Here is a 20,558-nt window from a genome sequence, read left to right as displayed (position 1 = left end):
TATAAAAACATGTTTTGACTTAGGAAAAAGGCTTAAAAACTACAATACTACAGGTTCTCTTTCAATGTGTGATTTACAAGTGTACATTTTTGATTCAAACAATTAAAGTTTTCTTTATTTCTCACAATTCTGCATAGACATGTAATATTTTTCCAGTGTCACCAATCCTCATGTGCAGTAATAAGATCAGAAATACAACGAAAACTTTGATAGGGTGGCACAGTGGCGCAGTGGTAGTGCTGCTGCCTCGCAGTAAGGAGACCCGGGTTTGCTTACCAAGTCCTCCCTGCATAGACTTTGCATGTTCTCCCCGTGTCTGCATTGGTTTCCTCCCACACTCCAAAGACATGCAGGTTAGGTGCATTGGCAATCCTAAATTCTCCCTAGTGTGTGTGCTTGGGGTGTGTGCCCTACGGTGGGCTAGCGCCCTGCCCGAGATTTGTTCCTGCCTTACGACCTGTGCTGGATGGGACTGGCTCCAGCAGACCCCGGTGACCCTGTAGTTAGGATATAGCGGGTTGGAAAATGACTGACTGACTGACTTTGTTGATAGGCTTGAACGTTGTTGTGAGTGTTTGTTAAGTCTTGTTTTATTATTGGTCCTTGCTGCAGAGGAGTAGGAAGGGTTAACCATTTAGTTGTTATTTTATATTTCTATTGCAATTAATATATCGCATTATGTTTGATGTAATCTGCTGTTCAACAGTGTCTCTTTGAGTGAGTGTATATGAGTCGGGCCAAGGCTGGGTGCGTTCCTGTGGTCCCCACCGAAAAAAAATAAATAAATCATTGTTTCTTTGACAGTGTAAATCTCAGCGGCACTTAGACCACTACAACTTCCCCATGGGTATCTAAAGCTGCAAACAAATTGGCTGCACAATCTTGGTCTTTCAGCTATCCCAGAATACATTTCACTCCTGTTCATTTTGACAGTTCTTTCAGGCCTTGGCCATTTACCTGAAATCTGTCAAATGTTAAAGCATCCCCTAAGCACACACACCATTTCCAGAAAATCCTCTTTTGCACGATAGAGAAGTGTACTTAAACAAGATTCAGCTTTTGAATCAATGGCCTGCTTTTCTCCTCATTCATGGGTCAGTTATCATGCGTATTCATTGGCTCTCCTTTGGCCTTGTCATTACATTTATGTTCTTAGCAGCAAAACACAATTGCAATACTTCAAGGTTGTTCAACTGCAGTTTGTTAAATGAAGATAAGGCTGAAACTTTGGTCCTTTTAAGGGACATCTACAACCAATATTCTCTAAATGCTAACCCATTACTCAGTGTCACCCACAGCTACCTAGCATTTTTCTGAAATTTAAATTTTATTTCTCTTATGTCACATGCCCGCTTATGCCACATGTTCAGGTTTAAGAGTAAAAACTTTTATATAAGGAATCTTCTTCCATCCCTGTGACCTCATCCTTTTTTTCTGCAGTCTGTTTATATTTGCTTACACCTGAAAAATGAAGTTTTCTTAAAATCATTCTTGCATGGATTTTCACTTTAAGTGAAATTCCTTTCCTAGTGTAAAGCTAAATATTCTCACATGTGCATATAAATATAAGATAAAATCTAAAATGTATAGATACAGACAAAATATAGAATACTAGCAAAATACCCGCACTTCGCAACGGAGAAGTAGTGTGTTAAAGAAGTTATGAAAAAGAAAAGGAAACATTTTAAAAATAACGTAACATGATTGTCAATGTAATTGTTTTGTGACTGTTATGAGTGTTGCTGTCATCAAGAATTTGATTATTATTATTTCTTTGAATCAGGTTCGCATTTGGAGGATGTGTTGTGTTCAAGTTACATTCCGTGTTTGTCAACTGTTGTAAAGATAACGGGTTTCATTCATCGAAGTGTTCATTACCCAAATCGGTACTCGTGAATCTAAGATGTTTAACAGGCATTCCCTGGTATTATGTTGTGGATTTGCCTGCGAATATTTAGCGGCAGCATGTCTATGAACTTAATTTAAACTTAGGCTTTACACCTTGCTTTCTTATTGATATGTCTACAAAGGCTTGTTCAGCTTCAGAAGGTTGTTCCTTTCTTACTGCATCAATAAACAGCTTGTCTTCCTCTTTATCTGAGACATCACACACTGCATGCACGGGTTTTCCTTTCCCAGTCCTGCAGCGAAGTGGTTCAATTTACCACCTTTTTTACACTGTCTTCCTTTAGCTGGACATTGACTTTTTCCACCATGTGCTTTGTTTCCACAGTACCTGCACTTATGAATATGCTTGTATGCGTCACTCGCTTCATATTCTTTTGCTGCCTTCTCAATTGTATAATGTGTTTTTTGTTCAGCGCTGTTCGGAGCTCTTGCTTGTTGTCTGCGTACTGTGTGCACAGTAAGTTCACGTGAGCCTCTTGGAGTACATGCATCAAAGGAACTCAGCTGTGCTAGTGCTATCTCGTGTGATCTTGCGATGTCCACGGCTTTATTTAATGTTAGCTCAGACCCGGCAATTAAAAGTTTCTCTTGCACTTTCGCTGAATTTGTGCCAAACACTAGTTTATCCCTGACCATCTCATCTTCGTTTGCATAAGCACAGTCCTTCACCAGCAATTTTAACTCGGTTACAAAATGATCAAAAGTCTCGTTTATACCCTGCGTCATCTCATTAAACTTGTATCTCGCGAATATCGTATTCGTCTTAGGCATGACAAATGCCTCAAAACAGTCATAATAAGTTTACAGTACCTTGGCTTCCTCCTGGGTGAGAGTCCATGCATTAAAAATGTCTCTTCCTTTTTCCCCAGTCCTCAGGAGCAGGTAGCTGCATTTCTCACTCTCGTCTTTTCCTTTTAGCGGGCCAGAAAACATCAGCTCCACGTGCTGTCGGAACTTTTTCCATTTTAACAGGCATTCCCGGTATTGACTTTTGAATTGCCTGCGAATATTTGTCGGCAGCGTGTCTATTGGATGGCTGATGACAGATGGCCTTATATGGGCAGGCACTCAATTATGTGGGAGGCGTGGGTATGTGGGACGCAATATAGGCAGGCAGCCAACTACGTGGGAGGCGTGATGATGGGGGACACAACTCCGCCTCACACAGCGACCAAGCTGCAGGCTATGGCCGTATATATGTACGTAAGTAGGATTCAGTTATGACCATTACACATAGAATTTCAAAATGAAACCTGATTAACTTTTGTAAGTAAGCTGTAAGGAATGAGGCTGCCAAATTTCAGCCTTCTACCTACATGGGAAGTTGGAGAATTAGTGATCAGTCAGTCAGTCAGTGAGGGCTTTGCCTTTTATTAGTATAGATGCAGTGTATGTCTGTAAATCCTTTTAAAACACACATTACAGTGACACATTGCTGATTATTTCATTTTGTTTCTTGTTGTTGTGCGTAAATGAACTAGGCTGATGAAATGAGGCCATTGTGACATTAATATGAACGTTTCAGTCTGGGTAAAAGGAAAGGATTAATTTAATTTAGCCAGCAATTGAGAAGTATTTCTTCTCACGCGTTCTCTGTCTGTATTGTTGGTCAGCCACATCAGAAGGAATTTAGAATTGGTGAGCTATATGCATCACAGCACACACATTCTTCTGCTCAATAACAAACACACAAAACAATGAGCTCAGGGCACCAAGTTAACATAATCTTGCTTCTTGTGGAGAATGTGTAAGAATCTGCCACCCACCATAAAATAATATTAACTGTCACTCCATTTTGATAATAGTCTTTGAGGTTCTTCTGTGATCATTTCCATACTAAACTTTGAAGAATAAGGTATTGTTTGATAACAGACTTTTATAGTATCTGCACCCACAACCATTAATATCTAACTTTTGTTTTAAGCCATTTATTTGATGGGAATGAAAATGAAAAGCTTTTTTTTCTATAGATGGTGTACCACTTCTTCCAGCTCATAGCTTTTGCTGTGCTTGCAATTCTGATCATGAGGTTGAAGCTTTTTCTTACTCCTCACATGTGCATTATGGCATCATTGCTCTGTTCAAGACAGGTAAGACAACTGCTTCATTATAACAACACAATTTAACCTTAGAGCAAGTCCTGTAAGCCTCTGTGCCTATGTTCGGTTTGTCCAGTTTGATAATTAATCCAGAAACTGAGAAGTCTCAACTTTAGTGAAATTAAGAGTTAAGCATAAAGTTTGAACCGACTTCTGTTTAAAAAATAGGGTTGAATAAAACCCAGTAGCACCTAGAGCACCCAAGTGGCTGGTGAAAAATGCTTTATTGTCCATGATATCTACAGTATGTAAAGGGAATGAGCCAAAGCAGAAAGAGCTGAATATAAAAATGCCTAACCCAAATGTTTATTCTGTATACCATTCACCTTTCTCATTAGGTGTTTGTGTGCCTCAACCTTTTTATTGATGTCTACTAAATGTTCACCTTTTGAAACCAATGAAATAGCTACTAAAGTATGGACAATGCCATCCAAAAGTAGGAAGGAAAGACTAAACTAGAAAGACAAACACTGAAGGGACTAATATTACAAGTGCCATATTCTAGTTGGTCAATTACAAACTGTTTTACAGATATGCAAAATGAAGCACTTATAGAATCTATAGCATGGAGTTTATGTTGATCTTTTTATTCACTGGCACCCTGTTTCAGACATGTCATTGATCTAAAGCCAACCTGTAGATTTCAGTATTAAGGAGAGCTATAGAGCAAGATCTTTATTTTCTGCTTAAAGAATGTGTCAGTATAGTGTTGTGTTACCTTGCTTCTGACTGATTTTGTCTAGACAGGCAGTTGGCTTGCTTCTTGCAGATAGGACTGTTGTAGGATTTAGTCGCAACTCACCAAGTTTGTATTACAGTCAGTTTTGCTGTGGATCAAAGTTTAATAAATGCCCCTTAAAGTTAACTTTTTTAAACTTGAGGAGTCCATCCAAATACAGACCTTGAAGAACAGACTCTCATTTGGTAGCTCTGTTCTACATACAACTCACTTCTGCTGTTATTTTGAGATTTAGTGGTGTTCACCTTAGATTGTTGAATAGATAAGGAACTATAAAAAAGCAAATACAAACAACATTTTAGTTAGAGACACTGACTAAACATGAGTAAAACAAGTTTGAATGCAGGTTATGAACCCAGAACCTACAACCCAAAGTGAACGTCACATGGAAGATACACTCCAGTGTACTGTAAATCTCAGATTCATGGCTGACTTTATACACTTAAAGCCTTTATCTTAACATCATTCCTGCTGATTTGCATGCTTTAATTTACATCATCTTTGTAATATGACTTCAGAAATACTGTTATCATGTCTGTACTTTCTAAAACGTTTTTAATTTTTACCTATAATACTTCCATCATGGACAATAATAAAGAAATATTGCCATGCCTAATATACAGTGTTATGATGACAGAGGAATATGAACTGTAACTTTCCATGTTTTCAAATGGTAACACTTACTTCAGAGTCCTGCATTTCTTAATCCTGGTCCTGCCCTTATCAATAATATTGCTTTGCTTGTAGCTGTTTGGCTGGATTAAGCCTAAGGCCCTCCATCATCTGCTGGTGGTTGGAGTGATATCTGCCATGGCTGTCCAAGGCGTTGCTAATCTTCGCGGCCAGTGGGATATTATTGGAGAGTTCAGCAATGTACCCCAGGAGGAGCTTCTTGAGTGGATCAAAGCCAGGACAAAAGCAGGTAAGTAGAGGTGCATGCAGCTTTCTGTCAGCACTAAAATTCTCAGGACCAGCTCTACCTTTCAACATTTGATGCTGTATTTACAGAATCTCTCAATGTTTCTCTTGTAGATGCTGTATTTGCTGGAGCAATGCCAACCATGGCAAGTGTCAAACTGTCAACTGGCAGACCAATTGTTAACCATCCCCACTATGAAGATGCTGGACTTAGGTAGACTACCATAGCTTTTTTAATTCATCCACCATGAACCCTGAATTTGTGTAGATGGTTGTTTTTTTTTTCCCCAGTAGAATACAGTGTTGAGTAATCTGATTGAAACTGTCCACATAACTAATAACCATATACATTTTTTCTAACATCTTTTTCACAGTTCTGAAGTTTGTACCACATGTCCGCCATGTAATGAGTGTTTCTTCTTCCATTGCTGCTACCAAAATGTTGTTTACTTTGTGTTTTTTGTGCTCTCAGTATTACAGAAATTTGAAAATGCAGTATAAAACATTCCTGTATGGTACTGCACACAATGATTTTGTTATGGAGTTCACAGTGCAGGAATACCGAAGCAAACAGTAGATGGTAACTGCAGCATCATGAAAAATGGTCCAAATAGTACAAGAATACACAATGATACAAGCTACCCTTCAATAGCCGTACCACGCCTGCATTTCAGTGAAACTAAGCATGTTCAGACCCAGTACTTAGATGGTAGAGGGTCTTGAAAAAGCTAGGGTTGCCATCGGAAGCGTTGTTGCTGAGTCCAGGAGAGGGTGCTTACCCTGTGGTCTGCGCATGGATCCCAAATTCCCAGCGCAGCTCAGGGTTGCCATGTCTTTAAAGAAATTTAGCCCTATGACAGCTTAAAAATAGCGAATTTACCCAAACAAATAACCCAATACCCAAAGCAGACAAAATAACACACTGAAAAGTGGGGAGGCAATGTCAGTGCCGGGAGGGTTAGGTACATACCATGAAACCCTGGCAGGGGTGTCACCGCAGAGATTTCAGACTGATAGAATAGGTACATACCATCAAACAATGTTTCCCCTTTGGAAATTTTACAATTGTAAAGAAAATACTGTATACAAGTGCAAATATCAGGCTAAGGTTGCCAGATAGATGAAAAGCATTATAAAAATGCAGTGGAGGACGGTTGAAAAATAGCCCAAAATACCATGTTTTTTAAAAAAAAAGTAGCCCAAAAAACTACAACCCACAAAAGCCCATTTTTTCCTTGCAAACAATGAAAAGAAAAATAGCCCAACTGCGCAAGAAAACTGTGGACCTTGCAACACTAGCTGTACTTCAAATATGGCACTATCCTTCAGATAAGATGTAAAACTGAGGTCCCAACTTACTGAGGTTACTAAAGATCCCTGGGCATCTTTAGAAAAGAATAAGGTTTTTCCTGATGTCCCAAGTGAATTGCCCATCACATCTTTGTCAATTCTGACCCCTTAATCATCCCATCTCTATCTATCTATCTCTAATGTGTGGTGAGCGTACTAGCACGTTAGTGGCTGCAGTTGCATGGTCCAGGTGGGATCTACACATTGGTGGTGCCTGAAGTGGTTCCCCACTGTTTATGTAAAGTGCTTTGAGAGGTGAGAAAAGCAATATATAAATGTTGTTGTTGTTATTAATTATTACTATTAATTATTTCAGTATTGTAGTCTTGTGGCCTTCTGAATCTGTACAACTTGAAGCTTGCATTCAGTATATCATACAAAATTTAAGTATAATAAAACAGTTCAGTTTGTTCATTTATTCCTGCCTCCTGCTAATAGCTTAGCTACCATGTTCATAATAAGACTAACTCTAAAAACAGTAACTAAAACATTAATATAAATTATTACTTATTATATGGTTATCATTAGCAGCCACTGTCATAAGTCATAATTATTAGGAGCTTGCATATAGCAGCGGCATCATGAAGATGCATATTCCTTCCTGAGTTCTGGATGGTTCACAGGCATATGTGTATGGCATTTGCACCTTTTTTTTAACATGTAGTTCATGAATCTTTAACTTTATTTAGTAATGATGACTAGCAAACCATGGTCAAATGTCCTGTTATTTTGTTTTTTTGCCAGCGTTTTAAGGCATTTTTCTGGTGAATTGGCATTCACACCCAAGCCAATACAGTTTGGTTCCTGATTCTGAAGTGTGATAATCAAATATCTTTAAATAAAATGTGCACTTGCAAGCTGCATTGTTGCTCTGCTGTTTCTGAGCTCCTATACAGTATACTCTATCGACAAACGGGAGCCCTTGAATCCAGTATACTGACACTCGGTGGACGTTCTTGTAGTGGGTCCTAAAATTCAAATCCTGGCATTTTGAACCCCCTCATTCTGTGACTCATTTGTTATATGTCCCCAACTAGCTGAATATTTAAAGAACATCAGGTAGCTGTGGGATGAAAGAACTGTACTGCTGGGAAATAAGTAGATGAAGAAACAACTGCATTGAATAAGCACTGCTAAACAGCTAGGATGGTCATGGGCAATGCCATTTCTCCTCCTAGTTAGGTTACACTTGGCACATCTAGCTAAACAGAAATAGAGTGCAGGAAGAATGAGCAACTCAGCAGAGAGCATCACTGCCTATGGTTTGAATTAAGCTTTAACCACGTTGTCTTTCCATTGAGGCTATCCCTGAAATTTTAAACATGAATAATTCTTTTTTTGCTTTATTTCCTCTTTTCTAATTTGTGTTTCCATTCCAACAGAGAAAGAACAAAGCTTGTATATGCCATGTATAGCCGCAAACCAGCTGAGGTTGTGAAGCAAAATTTGATGAGACTCAAAGTGGACTACTTTATTTTGGAGGAATCCTGGTGCATACGACGCACACGGTATGTGTGACTCGAACTTTTTGAGACTGACAGGTAAAGTCATTAGGATACAAGACTAATCTAATTTGCTCATTGTATTTCAGGCCTGGATGTAGCATGCCAGAGATCTGGGATGTGGAGGACCCATCCAATATAGGCAAAGTCCCTCTGTGTACACTGATTGAGCAAAATCCACAGCCACATTTTAAAATGGTCTTTCAGAACGATGTTTATACTGTGTTGAGAGTCCCCAAAGCTACCAAAGATTTGTAAGAACCCCACTGCTGAAGTGAAACAGATAAGCTCCATTTGAGGCAGCAGCAGGATTCGTCCTCCTGTCATTTGTTACCATCCGATGATGGAAGGTATAACTGAGACTGTAAGGGATGGTTAAAAAAATCAACCCCAGCCTCAACACCCCCATTCACTGCCTCATGTTTGTGTGTCCTACAGATGCAGTGCTCTCAGGTGCATGTACATGGCCAGCCACATTACAATGAAATTTGAAATAATAGAGTTGAGTACATGGACAGCTCACATACCTTGTTTTTGAAATATTACTACAGTATTCAGCAACAAGTCCATTCAGGACTAAAAGTCTAGCCTTGTCCTGAAAAATTATGCCAAACACACATTGTGGCAGAAACCTCTGTGCAAGGATGTTGTTTCATAAAGTGACCAGTCTTTATCTTGGGGAGCTAGGTGACCCTTTATTTCGCCTGAGAGGGTAAATCTCACGTGCCTGATCTCAGCCAGCCCTTCTAGCTGGTGTAATTCTCAGATATCAGCTACCTGCTGCTCATTTTTTCATTTTGTGTCTAAAAAAAGATTATGTTCACTGCTTGTTTATCAATCTGCACTTCCCATTTGCAGCCATAGTCCATGTTTTTATAAGTACTCAAGAACTCTTGTGGCATCATCTATCATCTACTGTGCCTCAGTCATCTGTTTTGTGACTGGCCTGTTTACCCTCACGCATAATGTCCATTTTTTTCACTTCTGTATTGCACGTTTTGCATGAAGTGTTGAATCAAACAGCAGAAAATTTGTCACAACTTTTCCAACAGTACTTTATCCAAAAACTAATAAAACTAATTTAAAGTAGGTTAAGTGACCAACAGAGAGGGTGATATTGGTGAAAAAGAATAAACCTTGAGATGGAAAGACACTCTAATGTGCTGTATGATTTGCAGCATAATGGCTTGTTTAAAATTGATTTTAATTGTACTAAACATTTTGACAGTTTTGGTTTTCGCATAATGATACCTTTTATCGTCTACTTCGTGGGCTTGGTATCGTTTTTCTGTTTTCAGTCAGAGTGATGCCACTTTGCATTTTATTATCGTGCATCTAGAAAGGCCTTCTCTTTCATCCTGTATTTGCTACGTTTTCATTCCAACTCCCCAAGTAATTATAATGAATCATTACAAATAGATACATTTTTATTTGTTTTCTACTTTTACCACATCATTATGAATTCTGTTGTCCATCGCACTATCATTATTACCTTTAGCTGTGGGTTAGAATTATGCAGAAGTAAAAATAAATAAACAAATAAATTCTATTTGACTTTTATACCATAAGGAAATAATTAAAGAAGAAAAAAAAAAAAAACACCTGCACAAGGTTGAGGACAGGTATGCACAGTGAAAGTCTGAGGCGTTCCCTGCTTACAAACTAAAGTTCCACTTCTTGGTTGGACGCCATGTTTGGAGTGAGACTGAACATTCATACGTGAATGGGAGGCCTGATTTGGTCCGAGTGAGTCTCTGTGGCCGTAGACGCTCGCTTTTTACAGCCCCCATTTTGAGCCGACCTCACACTGATTTATCATTTGTTATGCCATTCAGTATTGGGAGTGATTTTTTTAAGAGTTAAATATATTTGTTTTTCTTTCAGCATGTTGATATATTGATTTTAGTGATGTTAAGTTTAAAAATGTGAGCTGTGAAAAGTGTTTCCATATAATTATATTTTTGACTTTTAAAATTTATTTTAGACATGCACTGTAAATATAATTGTCAATTGTTGTCTTTCAATAAGCTGCACCACTGGAAAATATTTTTAATACAGTTTTCAAAAAAAAAATCCAAAGCCTGAGTGTGATACTTTTTAATTTGCCTTCAGAAGTATTTAGGCTGAAGCTCACTCTATCTGTTGGGATCCTGTGAAAGTAAGAACACACTTTTAAAAGTAATGGGAGGTTTCAATGAAGATAGCCCAGTATCTAGGCTATTATTGACTTCAAGGATAAGTTTAGTATTTTTCAAGCTGAAGTTATTTCTTCACATTCTTTGTATATATTCATCTGCCACATAAAATTGTGTTCTATACTGAAGCATTTGCAAAGATTATTTGAGGATGTCACAATGTTTTGGCTCCTTATTGGCTCATCCTAGCTGAAAAGATAAGCCAGAGCATTCAGGACACTCTGGACCAGCGCGTCGACACTCTGCCTCAGTCGTCTGCTACTGATGAGAATCAGCCGTCAACATGTCCAGCACCTTCAGTGTTTCCTCCTCCTCCTCCAACTTCCATATCATCTCTAGCAAGCAACCTCAACATCACTCATGTAAACTTTTTTTTTTTTTTTATTTACCATTAATAAAGTTTGTACTTTGGTGTTTATATGGGGGTCTTGATAGTTTTTTTTTTTTAAAGGTTTTTTGTGTTAGCTCGTTACTAACATAGGTTTTGAGGTACTACAGTATTGGCAATTAAACACTGCTTAAATGTAAATATGCATGCACTTTTAGGTTTTAATCATTTTTAGTCATTAATTGCACTACAGCTTTTATACTGTTAAAGTATGCATTTACTATATTTATACATTTTGTTCATTCATAATTCTTGAAATGTAATTATAAATATGGATTACCATTTTAATAATGGTAAACAGTGCTTGTTTCTTACCAAAGTTTATAATGTATGACACACAACAACAAACTATAAGCACAGTACAAATCTTTAAAATAGCTGCAAATGTCTCAAATGTTCATAAGTTATTTATCAAGAAGACACGAGACTACATGCCTAACAGCTTTTTAAGTGAAAGACATTTTGCTGTTAAGTTAACAACATTGTTAAATAAGCAGCAATTTCAAATTTGTCTTTCTCATTTCTTTTACAATTGGAAAGCTGAGGTACTTAAAACAAGCTCACTATCCAAAATCAAACAGCATCCGTTTTAATAGAAGGGCAAAATAAAAAGGTCTGAATTCCTTAAAGTGGCTTTTCTTGCCATTTGTTTAACTGCACAGGATGACTTTTCCAGTTCGTTTTTCTGTTTTTTTACTCCACTTTCTTTAACATACAACATCCACAAGATCAGACCTTATCTGACAGAGTATGCCGCACAACTTCTGGTCTTGTCGCACATCTGGACTATTGCAGTTTGCTTCTGGCAAGAGAGGAGTACCCACATGTGCTATCAAGCTGCTGCTTGACTCTTTTCCTATTTAGTGCCTAGTTGGTGGAATCGGCTGCCCACCTCCACTCATACTGCTGACCCCCTCAATGTATTTAAGAAGCAGTTGAAGACCCATCTGTTCTGTGAATATCTGTCTAATTGACATAAGAAAAAAAAAAACTATGCTCTATGATCTTTTAAATTGTTGTTTCATTTGTTGTTTAGGTTTAATTGCTTTATCTGTCATAATGTATGATTGTAGTATTAGTTGTTACACCTTCTCACTTGTGGCAATCAACTTTTGTTACTTTTACACTTTTACACTTTCTGAACAAACAGGCCCAATGTTACTCAACTGTGTTTACCTTTTTTTGTAAGTCGCTTTGGATAAAAGCAAATAAATGTAAATTTTTATACAAATTTTAAAAAATTTAAAAAAACCTGTTCTTGCACTGTTAGCATTATTTTTTATTTTCTCGAAAAAACATAAAAAGCTTTGCATTTTTTTGGTGTCAAAAATGGCATTTTTATTAAATCTCATCTTTTTACTGTAAAACGTGCAAAACACTAAAAGTACAAAGTGTAGAAAGTATAATAATGGTACAAATAATAATAAAAATAACATTTATACCATTTATACTGTCAAAATGTATTGTTTGTGTGGTAGATCTTGAAGCACCGTGAAATACACAATCCAATGTCACAGTCAGAACAATATTAGCGTGGTTCCTTGTGGATTTTCTTTCCAGACTGATCAGCTTTTTAACAGCACACTACACATGTGCAATTGACACGAGCGTTGCTTTTGGGTTCAGAAGAATCGCTTCAGTTTCACGGCCTGAAGACAGATTCGCTTCACCCCTCTGTGAAGAGCTAAGATTCTTCGCATCGATGTAAAATGTACTCATAACCAACTTCCATTAATTCTTCAGGGCTCTTAATGAGGAATAGATTTTACCGTGCCGGTGTGTCTCCATTCTGCTGACCTCCTTCATAGCTTGAGACCCTTGATTCATGTCGCCTCAGTCACTATTAGCTTGAACTGAACAAATTCAGCTCCTTCAGTTGTTACTCTGATCTCATAGCCTGCAGTTCTAAAGTCAGTCTAGTAGTTCATCTTTTGCTCCTGTGTCTTCTTTTTGAAATCGAGATCAAAATATAAACATGATGGAGCTTCAGCAATGTTTTATAAAACCTAAGCATTAACCTCCTTCCACCTGACTTCGATATGTAGAGTCATAAGCAGAAGAAGGTGGTCTCCTCCTGGCATGATGCCTTCTCCACAACTCTTGCCAGCATTGAGCCACTAAGCTCTGCATGGATTTTGAGACTAGCAGTCTAGGGAGTGGACGTGTGCTTGTACTCTGCTGTCTTGAACTCATCACACAGTGTAACCCCTTTCGCCTCAGCAGAGGCAACATTTAATATGTGCCTTCCCAGCAGAGCTGGACAGAAGCTTGACAAGACCTTGACTTCCCCAACAGTTGAATAAAACGAGTGAGAGGAAGCTACATGTGCAGCAGGGCCATAAGTCACGAGAAATGTCTGACATAACTAAGAGATGGCCGCTACATCAAGAACAGGATAATTAGCGGACGCAATAGCGACAGTCAAAAAGGATCAAAGAACTACTCACCAAGTGTCCACCAAACTGCAACATGAAGTTCCTAAGTGTGTGTCAATACCTGCAAAAGAAAACCCACAGTGTGTGTTAACACTTGGGGTGTCTGTCACCTTCTAGTTTACTTTTGATGCTGAGCTAAAAATAGTTCTAATTTAGTGGCCTCATCCTTGCACCCATACTGTTATACTTGTGTGTTAGTAAGAGGGTTCTTGAGTGTGCCAGTGTATGTACTGTAATTTTTATCACTCTCATATTTGAAATTTATTTTCATTTTTTTACATCTTGAAGTGCATCCCCTTGCATAAAATGGCACTTAGATGTGGCCAAGTGCTGAGTGATGAAAGCATCATTTACAAGAACAAATGAGAGTGCAAGCTTTTAGCCTAGTAGGTGTTTTGCTTGTTTGAAGACTGTGAAACGAAATAATTTATAATTAAAAGAGGACCAAAATGTGCCAGGTCCATCATATGCATGGTTAGTACGGCAAAAGAGGGGAGAGGTGTGTTAGCCTTCCCTGTGGCAACTTGGAATAAGAAAAAAAAAAATTACAAAAATCATTCTGTCACATCAGACAGAAAAATAACATCGAGTAGTGAGGCTTATGTGTCTGCATATCAGTGTAGCAAGAGACTCAGCCTATCTGTTCCTCAAGATATTCTCATATAATCATCCTGGCTTTCAAACTGTGGGGGGTGAGGATTTTAACAAATGTTAGATGAGTAAAACAGACCACCAGGATGAAAACGTGAAATCTCATAACCCCTCAGTGAAACCACAAGTTGTGAGATAAGTAAGTGTCCAAGGATTGTTATGAGAGCGTAGAAAACCAAAAGCTGATGAAAGCAGACGTAATTGTAGATGCGACAACCAAGGAGTCAAAGATGGGAGAACATAAACGTAAAGCAACCAAGAAACAAGACAGCAACTCAAGGATCATAAATGAAAAAAAAGTAAAAATCAAAACCTGACGCTAGGGCCTAGTTGGTAATAAAATTAACTAAACGAGTTATTTCAAGACATTCTTTATCCTCTGAGAGATTGCATACAGTGCATCTGGAAAGTATTCACAGCGCATCACTTTTTCCACATTTTGTTATGTTACAGCCTTATTTCAAAATGGATTAAATTCATTTTTTTCCTCAGAATTCTACACACAACACCCCATAATGAAATCGTGAAAAAAATTTACTTGAGGTTTTTACAAAGTTATTAAAAATAACTTAACTGAGTAATCACATGTACATAATTATTCACAGCCTTTGCTCAATACTTTGTCGATGCACCTTTGGCAGCAATTACAGCCTCAAGTCTTTTTGAATGTGATGCCACAAGCTTGGCACACCTATCCTTGGCCAGTTTCGCTCATTCCTCTTTGCAGCACCTCTCAAGTTCCATCAGATTGGATGGGAAACGTCGGTGCACAGCCATTTTAAGATCTCTCCAGGGATTTTCAATCGCATTCAAGTCTGGGCTCTGGCTGGGCCACTCAAGGACATTCACAGAGTTGTCCTGAAGCCACTCCTTTGATATCTTAGCTGTGTGCTTAGGGTCGTTGTCCTGCTGAAAGATGAACCATCGCCCCAGTCTGAGGTCAAGAGCGCTCTGGAGCAGGATTTCATCCAGGATGTCTCTGTACATTGCTGCAGTCATCTTTGCCTTTATCCTGACTATTCTCCCAGTTCCTGAGGTTCCACGGTACCTCATACCTTGTCGTACGCAAGTTCTCCGCTCGGTTTTGCAGACTGGCGGCACCCAGCATCAAAGCAATGCTACTGTTCCTGGTTACACCTTATTTTCCTGACGTGGCTTTATAAATAGACTGAAACTAACTGCATATTGTTTATTAGTGTAATGCATCTGATTGTAATTAACTTGTAACAATATAATGGTCCAGGGAATAGCCATAGTATTCCAAATACCATAACTGCTTTAGCCTTGTTACTCTCACTGCACCTTCTTCTTCTTCTTTCAGCTCCTCCCATTAGGAGCTGTCACAGCGAATCATCTTTTTCCTTATTACTCTCACTGCACCACTTGGAATATTTGTATCACTGAATCCGAGTGTGAATCACAGCAGCAGCTGATCGGAAAGAGAATTATCAGTATACAGTTTCAAGGACACGCTGCCTCAGCCATGGCAATACGTTTCAAAGCCTTTCCTGTACGGACCTCGCGGTTCAGAAACAGTTTCATCCCAAGAACTTTATATGCACTTAATCAATTGCTCCTTGTAGAACTGTTTGTACTTATAAGTACAATCACCCCACTGTAAACTTGCACTACAGTTATAATATCGCACAACCTGAGCGACTTTATAAAGCGCGTATTTACATATGATGACGATATCATTTTTAAGATGAAATGCAGCAAAGTATGCTTATTATATTATACAGATAAAACTTTAATTTCATTTAAATAATCTATATTCTTCACTGGGAGTTTAATGAAGGAGAGAATAATTAAACATGTACTACGAAGATATTTCAATGTTCCTTAAACGTTTTGAAGAATCGGCGCTCTAAGCTTACAGATGGCTTAACTTCTATTACAGAGCTGATTATGTGGTGATTGGGTATTTGGGGAAAGAAAAGCAAGGACTGCAGTGGCGGCTACGCCAATATATATTGAATATAAAACAGAAAGAGAAAATAACAACACAGCTGAAAACGCAGTGACAAATTTCGACAAAAGTTAAATGCTTGTGTCATGAGCACAAGGCGGCTATGCAGTGTCTGCAACGGACGTGGCCATCCTCTCCTGGGGCCTCATGTATAACGCCGTGCGTAGAACTCGCACTATAACATGGCGTAAGCACAAAAGCTGAAATGTGCTTACGCACAGAAAACTCCAGATGCAGGAATCTGTGCGTACTCCAACTTCCACGTTCTTCCGCTACATAAATCCCAATCAGCGTGAAAAGTAATGCTCGTGCACGCGCTTTATGTAACACCCCAACTCCTCCCAGAATTATGCCTCTTTGAATATGCAAATGAATATAATTCGCCCTTAAGCTCGGCCTTCTGTGAAAAGACAATGGGAAAAGCACGGGGGAAAATATAAGAATTTCAGTGAATACCAAGTGGAGGCAAAGGAAAAACATAGTTTGTTCAAATAAACCGTGGTATAATCAACAAAAGGAAGCTGATTGAGTGACATAGCGTGTTGGAGAAACTTGAAAGCTCACATTCACAAAATCGCACAGTGCCGGAAATAAAAAAGAAGTCACATATCAAAGTCTCCATGAAAAGGCGAGTTGTAGCCCACTGTCTGAGTGTCATATGAAAGCTTATTAGAGTACAGAGAAAAAAAGGCACACAGTGGGGAAAAAGTATGAAATGTCAACTTCAATCTCGACATTTCCAGTTTAATAGTTTATTTTGTCATTAAAGTAGAACATCATAAACTTCATCTTAAAATCGTTTAATTAACCAGTTTCCCAAATCACATCGTAATTAAAGTAGCATGTTAAATGCTTTGTTTTGTATTTGATCTTCTATGTGCTCTATGTGTGTGAATCACTACTTGCTTCTTAAACCGGCTCTCTTCCTCCAGCTGGACACAGAATCCATTACATTTGTGATATTACAGCTCTCTGAATAACTAAAATACTGAGATGTATACGTGATATCATTTTTATGATGATAGGAGTTAAAGCACGTTATTAAACATGAGTTACACGGCGCAGTGATTGTGTGCAACCTTCGATGAAATAATTTATTGCAGCAGTACTCAGGGGAGGCTCTAGGCTTGTGGTGGCACTGGGCAGAGGAAGAATCGGTGGCTCCTTCTCCTGCCAATGTCAGTATGGTAGCTTATGTACGGTGGATGGCCACGTCCATTGCAGACACTGCATAGCCGCCTCGTGCTCATGACAAGCATTTATCTTTTGCCGAAATTTGTCGCTGCGTTTTTAGCTGTGTTGTTATTTTCTCTTTCTGTTTTATATTCAATATATATTGGCATAGCCGCCTCTGCAGTCCTTGCTTTTCTTTCCCCAAATACCCAATCACCACACAATCAGCTCTGTAATAGAAGTTAAGCCATCTGTAAGCTTAGAGCACCGATTCTTCAAAACGTTTAAGGAACATTGAAATATCTTCGTGGTACATGTTTAATTATACTATCCTTCACGACACTCCCAGTGAAGAATATAGATTATTTAAATGAAGTTAAAGTGTTATCTGTATAATATAATAAACATATTTTGCTGCATTTCACCTTAAAATGATATCGTCATCATATGTAAATACGCGCTTTATAAAGTGGCTCAGGTTGTGCGATATTATAACTGTAGTGCAAGTTTACAGTGGGGTGATTGTACTTATAAGTACAAATAGTTCTACAAGGAGCACTTGATGGACTGATTGATTGTTTAAAGTTCTTGGGATGAAACTGTTTCTGAACCGCGAGGTCCGTACAAGAAAGGCTTTGAAACATTTTGCCGTGGCTGAGGCAGCGTGTGCTTGATGCTGTATACCGATAATTCTCTTTCCGATCAGCTGCTGCTGTGATTCACACTCAGATACAGTGATATAAATACTCCGAGTAGTGCAGTGAGAGTAATATGGAAAAAAGATGATCCGCTGTGGCAACTCCTAACGGGAGGAGCTGAAAGAAGAAGAAGAAGTGAGAGTAACAACACTAAAGCAGTTATGCTTTTTTGGAATACTATGGCTGTTCCCTGGACCATTATATTATTACAAGTTAATTACAATCAGATGCGTTACACTAATAAACAATATGCAGTTAGTTTCAGTGTATTTATAAAGCCGCGTCAGGAAAATAAGTTGTAACCAGGAACAGTAGCATTGCTTTGATGCTGGGTGCCGCCAGTCTACAAAACTAAGCGGAGAACTTGCGTACGACAAGGTATGAGGTACCGTGGAAAAGTGCGTGGCTTTACGCCAAGTGTAGGTTTTATACATCACGATTTGAACGTGGAAAAGTTTTACGCAACATTTCTGTGCGTACGCACCGTTTACATATGAGGCCCCAGGTGTTCCACGCTCTTGACAGTGATATGAGCAGTGATGACGACATGAATCTGTCTTCAGGCAGTGAAACTGAAACGAACAGTGAAACCAAAAGTGAATCTGATGAATCTGAAAGTGACCTTTGTTTTGATTTTGTGGGGCAGCCAGGGATAAAAGTGAACATTGATAGCCAAGATCCACTTACTTGAAATTATGTTTTAATTGTTGTTGAGAGCCATTATGATGAAGAGTGTCAGGTAAATCACTGTACGCCTGTAGTTAGGATATAGCAGGTTGGATAATGAATGGATGGATATTATTATTATTATTATTATTATACTTTTTACACTTGTGATTTTGTACTTTTACTGTTTTGCATGTTTTACAGAGATTTAATAAAAATGTCATTTTTCAAGCCAAAAAATTCAGTGCCTTTTACATGTCTTTTTGAGAAAAAATGTATTGCTAAGGAGGTTCAAAAAAGAAATTATGTCATTTTTGTTGCAGTTTTGCTTTTTATGGGTGCCGCCATCTTGAGCTGTTGTTGTCACTACATGGTGTTGGTTGGTATGTAGCGTTTCTCCGGAAATACCATAATTAGCACAACTAATGTGAATATACCAAAAGTGGCACATTAGACATGTCATCCAAGTTTGTGGATATCCACGAAAAACAATCTTACATGAAAAACAGAAGTGTGTTTGTGCCAGCACATTTGCTAAAGTTGTGTTTGAGAGTATTTCAGCAGTTTTTGATTGATATTGAGTTCCCGCTGGGTTGAATTGTCTGGATTTGCACTTTTTCTTTTTTATTTGTTGTGATGTTTCATTTTTTAAAACAAAAGAAATGGTTGAACAAAAGAAGACATATGATTTGTACATTGTTATCAGTTTTTATTATATATTTCATCTGCCTAGATACATTATTTTCCTAAGCATAAACACTTCTGTGTGGCTGGGAATGGCTGTGGTTCTTGGAGGAAATGATCTTGAATTGTTGTAGTAATATCACTGGAAAACTAATTTATTCAAATGTTTTGTTTTCTGAAATATTTTTGATGATTATAATAGACAGCTTTAAGCTGAACACAAATGTAATCTCAGATTGACTGCATCACATATTAGAGAAACATGAAATTAATTGTTATTGAAATTAGTGTGTTTACTAATTTAATAGTGCTGAAACATTGCATTAGTTGTTTTCATTTCTATTCAGCATCTGATGTTTCTTATTTCATTTTCCAACAGCAGCCAGTCAGCATTGATGGATTCCATTTGCCCTGACACTGTTTTTCCATCATTGCAATGTCCTGTGGAAACCTTTCTGTGTGTTCATCACTAAATACACCACAATTTGCAGGGAAGAAGTTTAAGTGTGGATGCAGAAAATTAATCTTTAGCATTATTTTGCATTTCATAGATTTATTGCTTAAAGGATGTTGCTAACCAGCTGAATGTACTCTGGTGCTGTGTAGTTACTAAGAAAATTCTCAACAATGTCCTTGAATGCCTTCCATATGACATCCTCAGGCCCCACTTGCAGATTTTCAAACCACTTGTCATTGATGACATGTCTGATTTGTGGATCTAAAAGAATGCCTTTCCTAATCTTCTCTTAAGTAATTCATGGAATCATCTGTATTCTTTCACTTTCAGAATTTCTGAAATTAATTTGCACTTATGGGGTGTATCAGTAAGGACGGAGTTGTCAGACAGAGAACATGAGTCACGTGGAGAATTGTGTTTCTTGGTGCAAAGAGAGTTGTCTGCAATTTAACATTAGCAAAACCAAGGAACTTGTTATTGACTTTTACCAAAGAGGCTCTGTGGCCACTGACTATTCAAGGAGTGGATATAGAGGTGGTTCACTCCTACAAGTACTTGGGGGTCCACATCAATGACAGGTTGGACTGGTCTCAGAGCACAGAGGAACTATATTAGAAATGGCAGAACAGGTAGACTGTACTCCTTTAATGTGGGAAGTGACATCCTTCACATCTTCTACAACATTGTGATGGCCAGTGTGATTTTCGATGTTGTGGTGTGCTGGGC

At 38.3% G+C, this 20,558-nt stretch overlaps 1 protein-coding gene across 1 annotated transcript in view; it reads left to right on the top strand.

Annotated features, from left to right (window-relative positions):
• dpy19l1l (dpy-19-like 1, like (H. sapiens)) overlaps positions 1 to 11,036 on the top strand; it is a 79,670-nt gene extending 68,634 nt beyond the window's left edge. The window contains exons 18-22 of the mRNA XM_039736414.1: positions 3,879 to 3,998; positions 5,494 to 5,668; positions 5,779 to 5,878; positions 8,397 to 8,522; positions 8,606 to 11,036. Of these exons, the coding sequence (XP_039592348.1) occupies positions 3,879 to 3,998; positions 5,494 to 5,668; positions 5,779 to 5,878; positions 8,397 to 8,522; positions 8,606 to 8,774 (690 nt within the window). The 3' untranslated portion in view covers positions 8,775 to 11,036. The remainder of the gene's footprint in view (positions 1 to 3,878; positions 3,999 to 5,493; positions 5,669 to 5,778; positions 5,879 to 8,396; positions 8,523 to 8,605) is intronic.
• Positions 11,037 to 20,558: the final 9,522 nt, after the last annotated feature.

The sequence above is a fragment of the Polypterus senegalus genome, chromosome 15 (assembly GCF_016835505.1).
Source record: "Polypterus senegalus isolate Bchr_013 chromosome 15, ASM1683550v1, whole genome shotgun sequence".
In the NCBI taxonomy this organism is placed as follows: domain Eukaryota; kingdom Metazoa; phylum Chordata; class Cladistia; order Polypteriformes; family Polypteridae; genus Polypterus; species Polypterus senegalus.
Note: the sequence above shows the minus strand (reverse complement) of the source record. Positions and strands in the feature narration are given on the sequence as shown.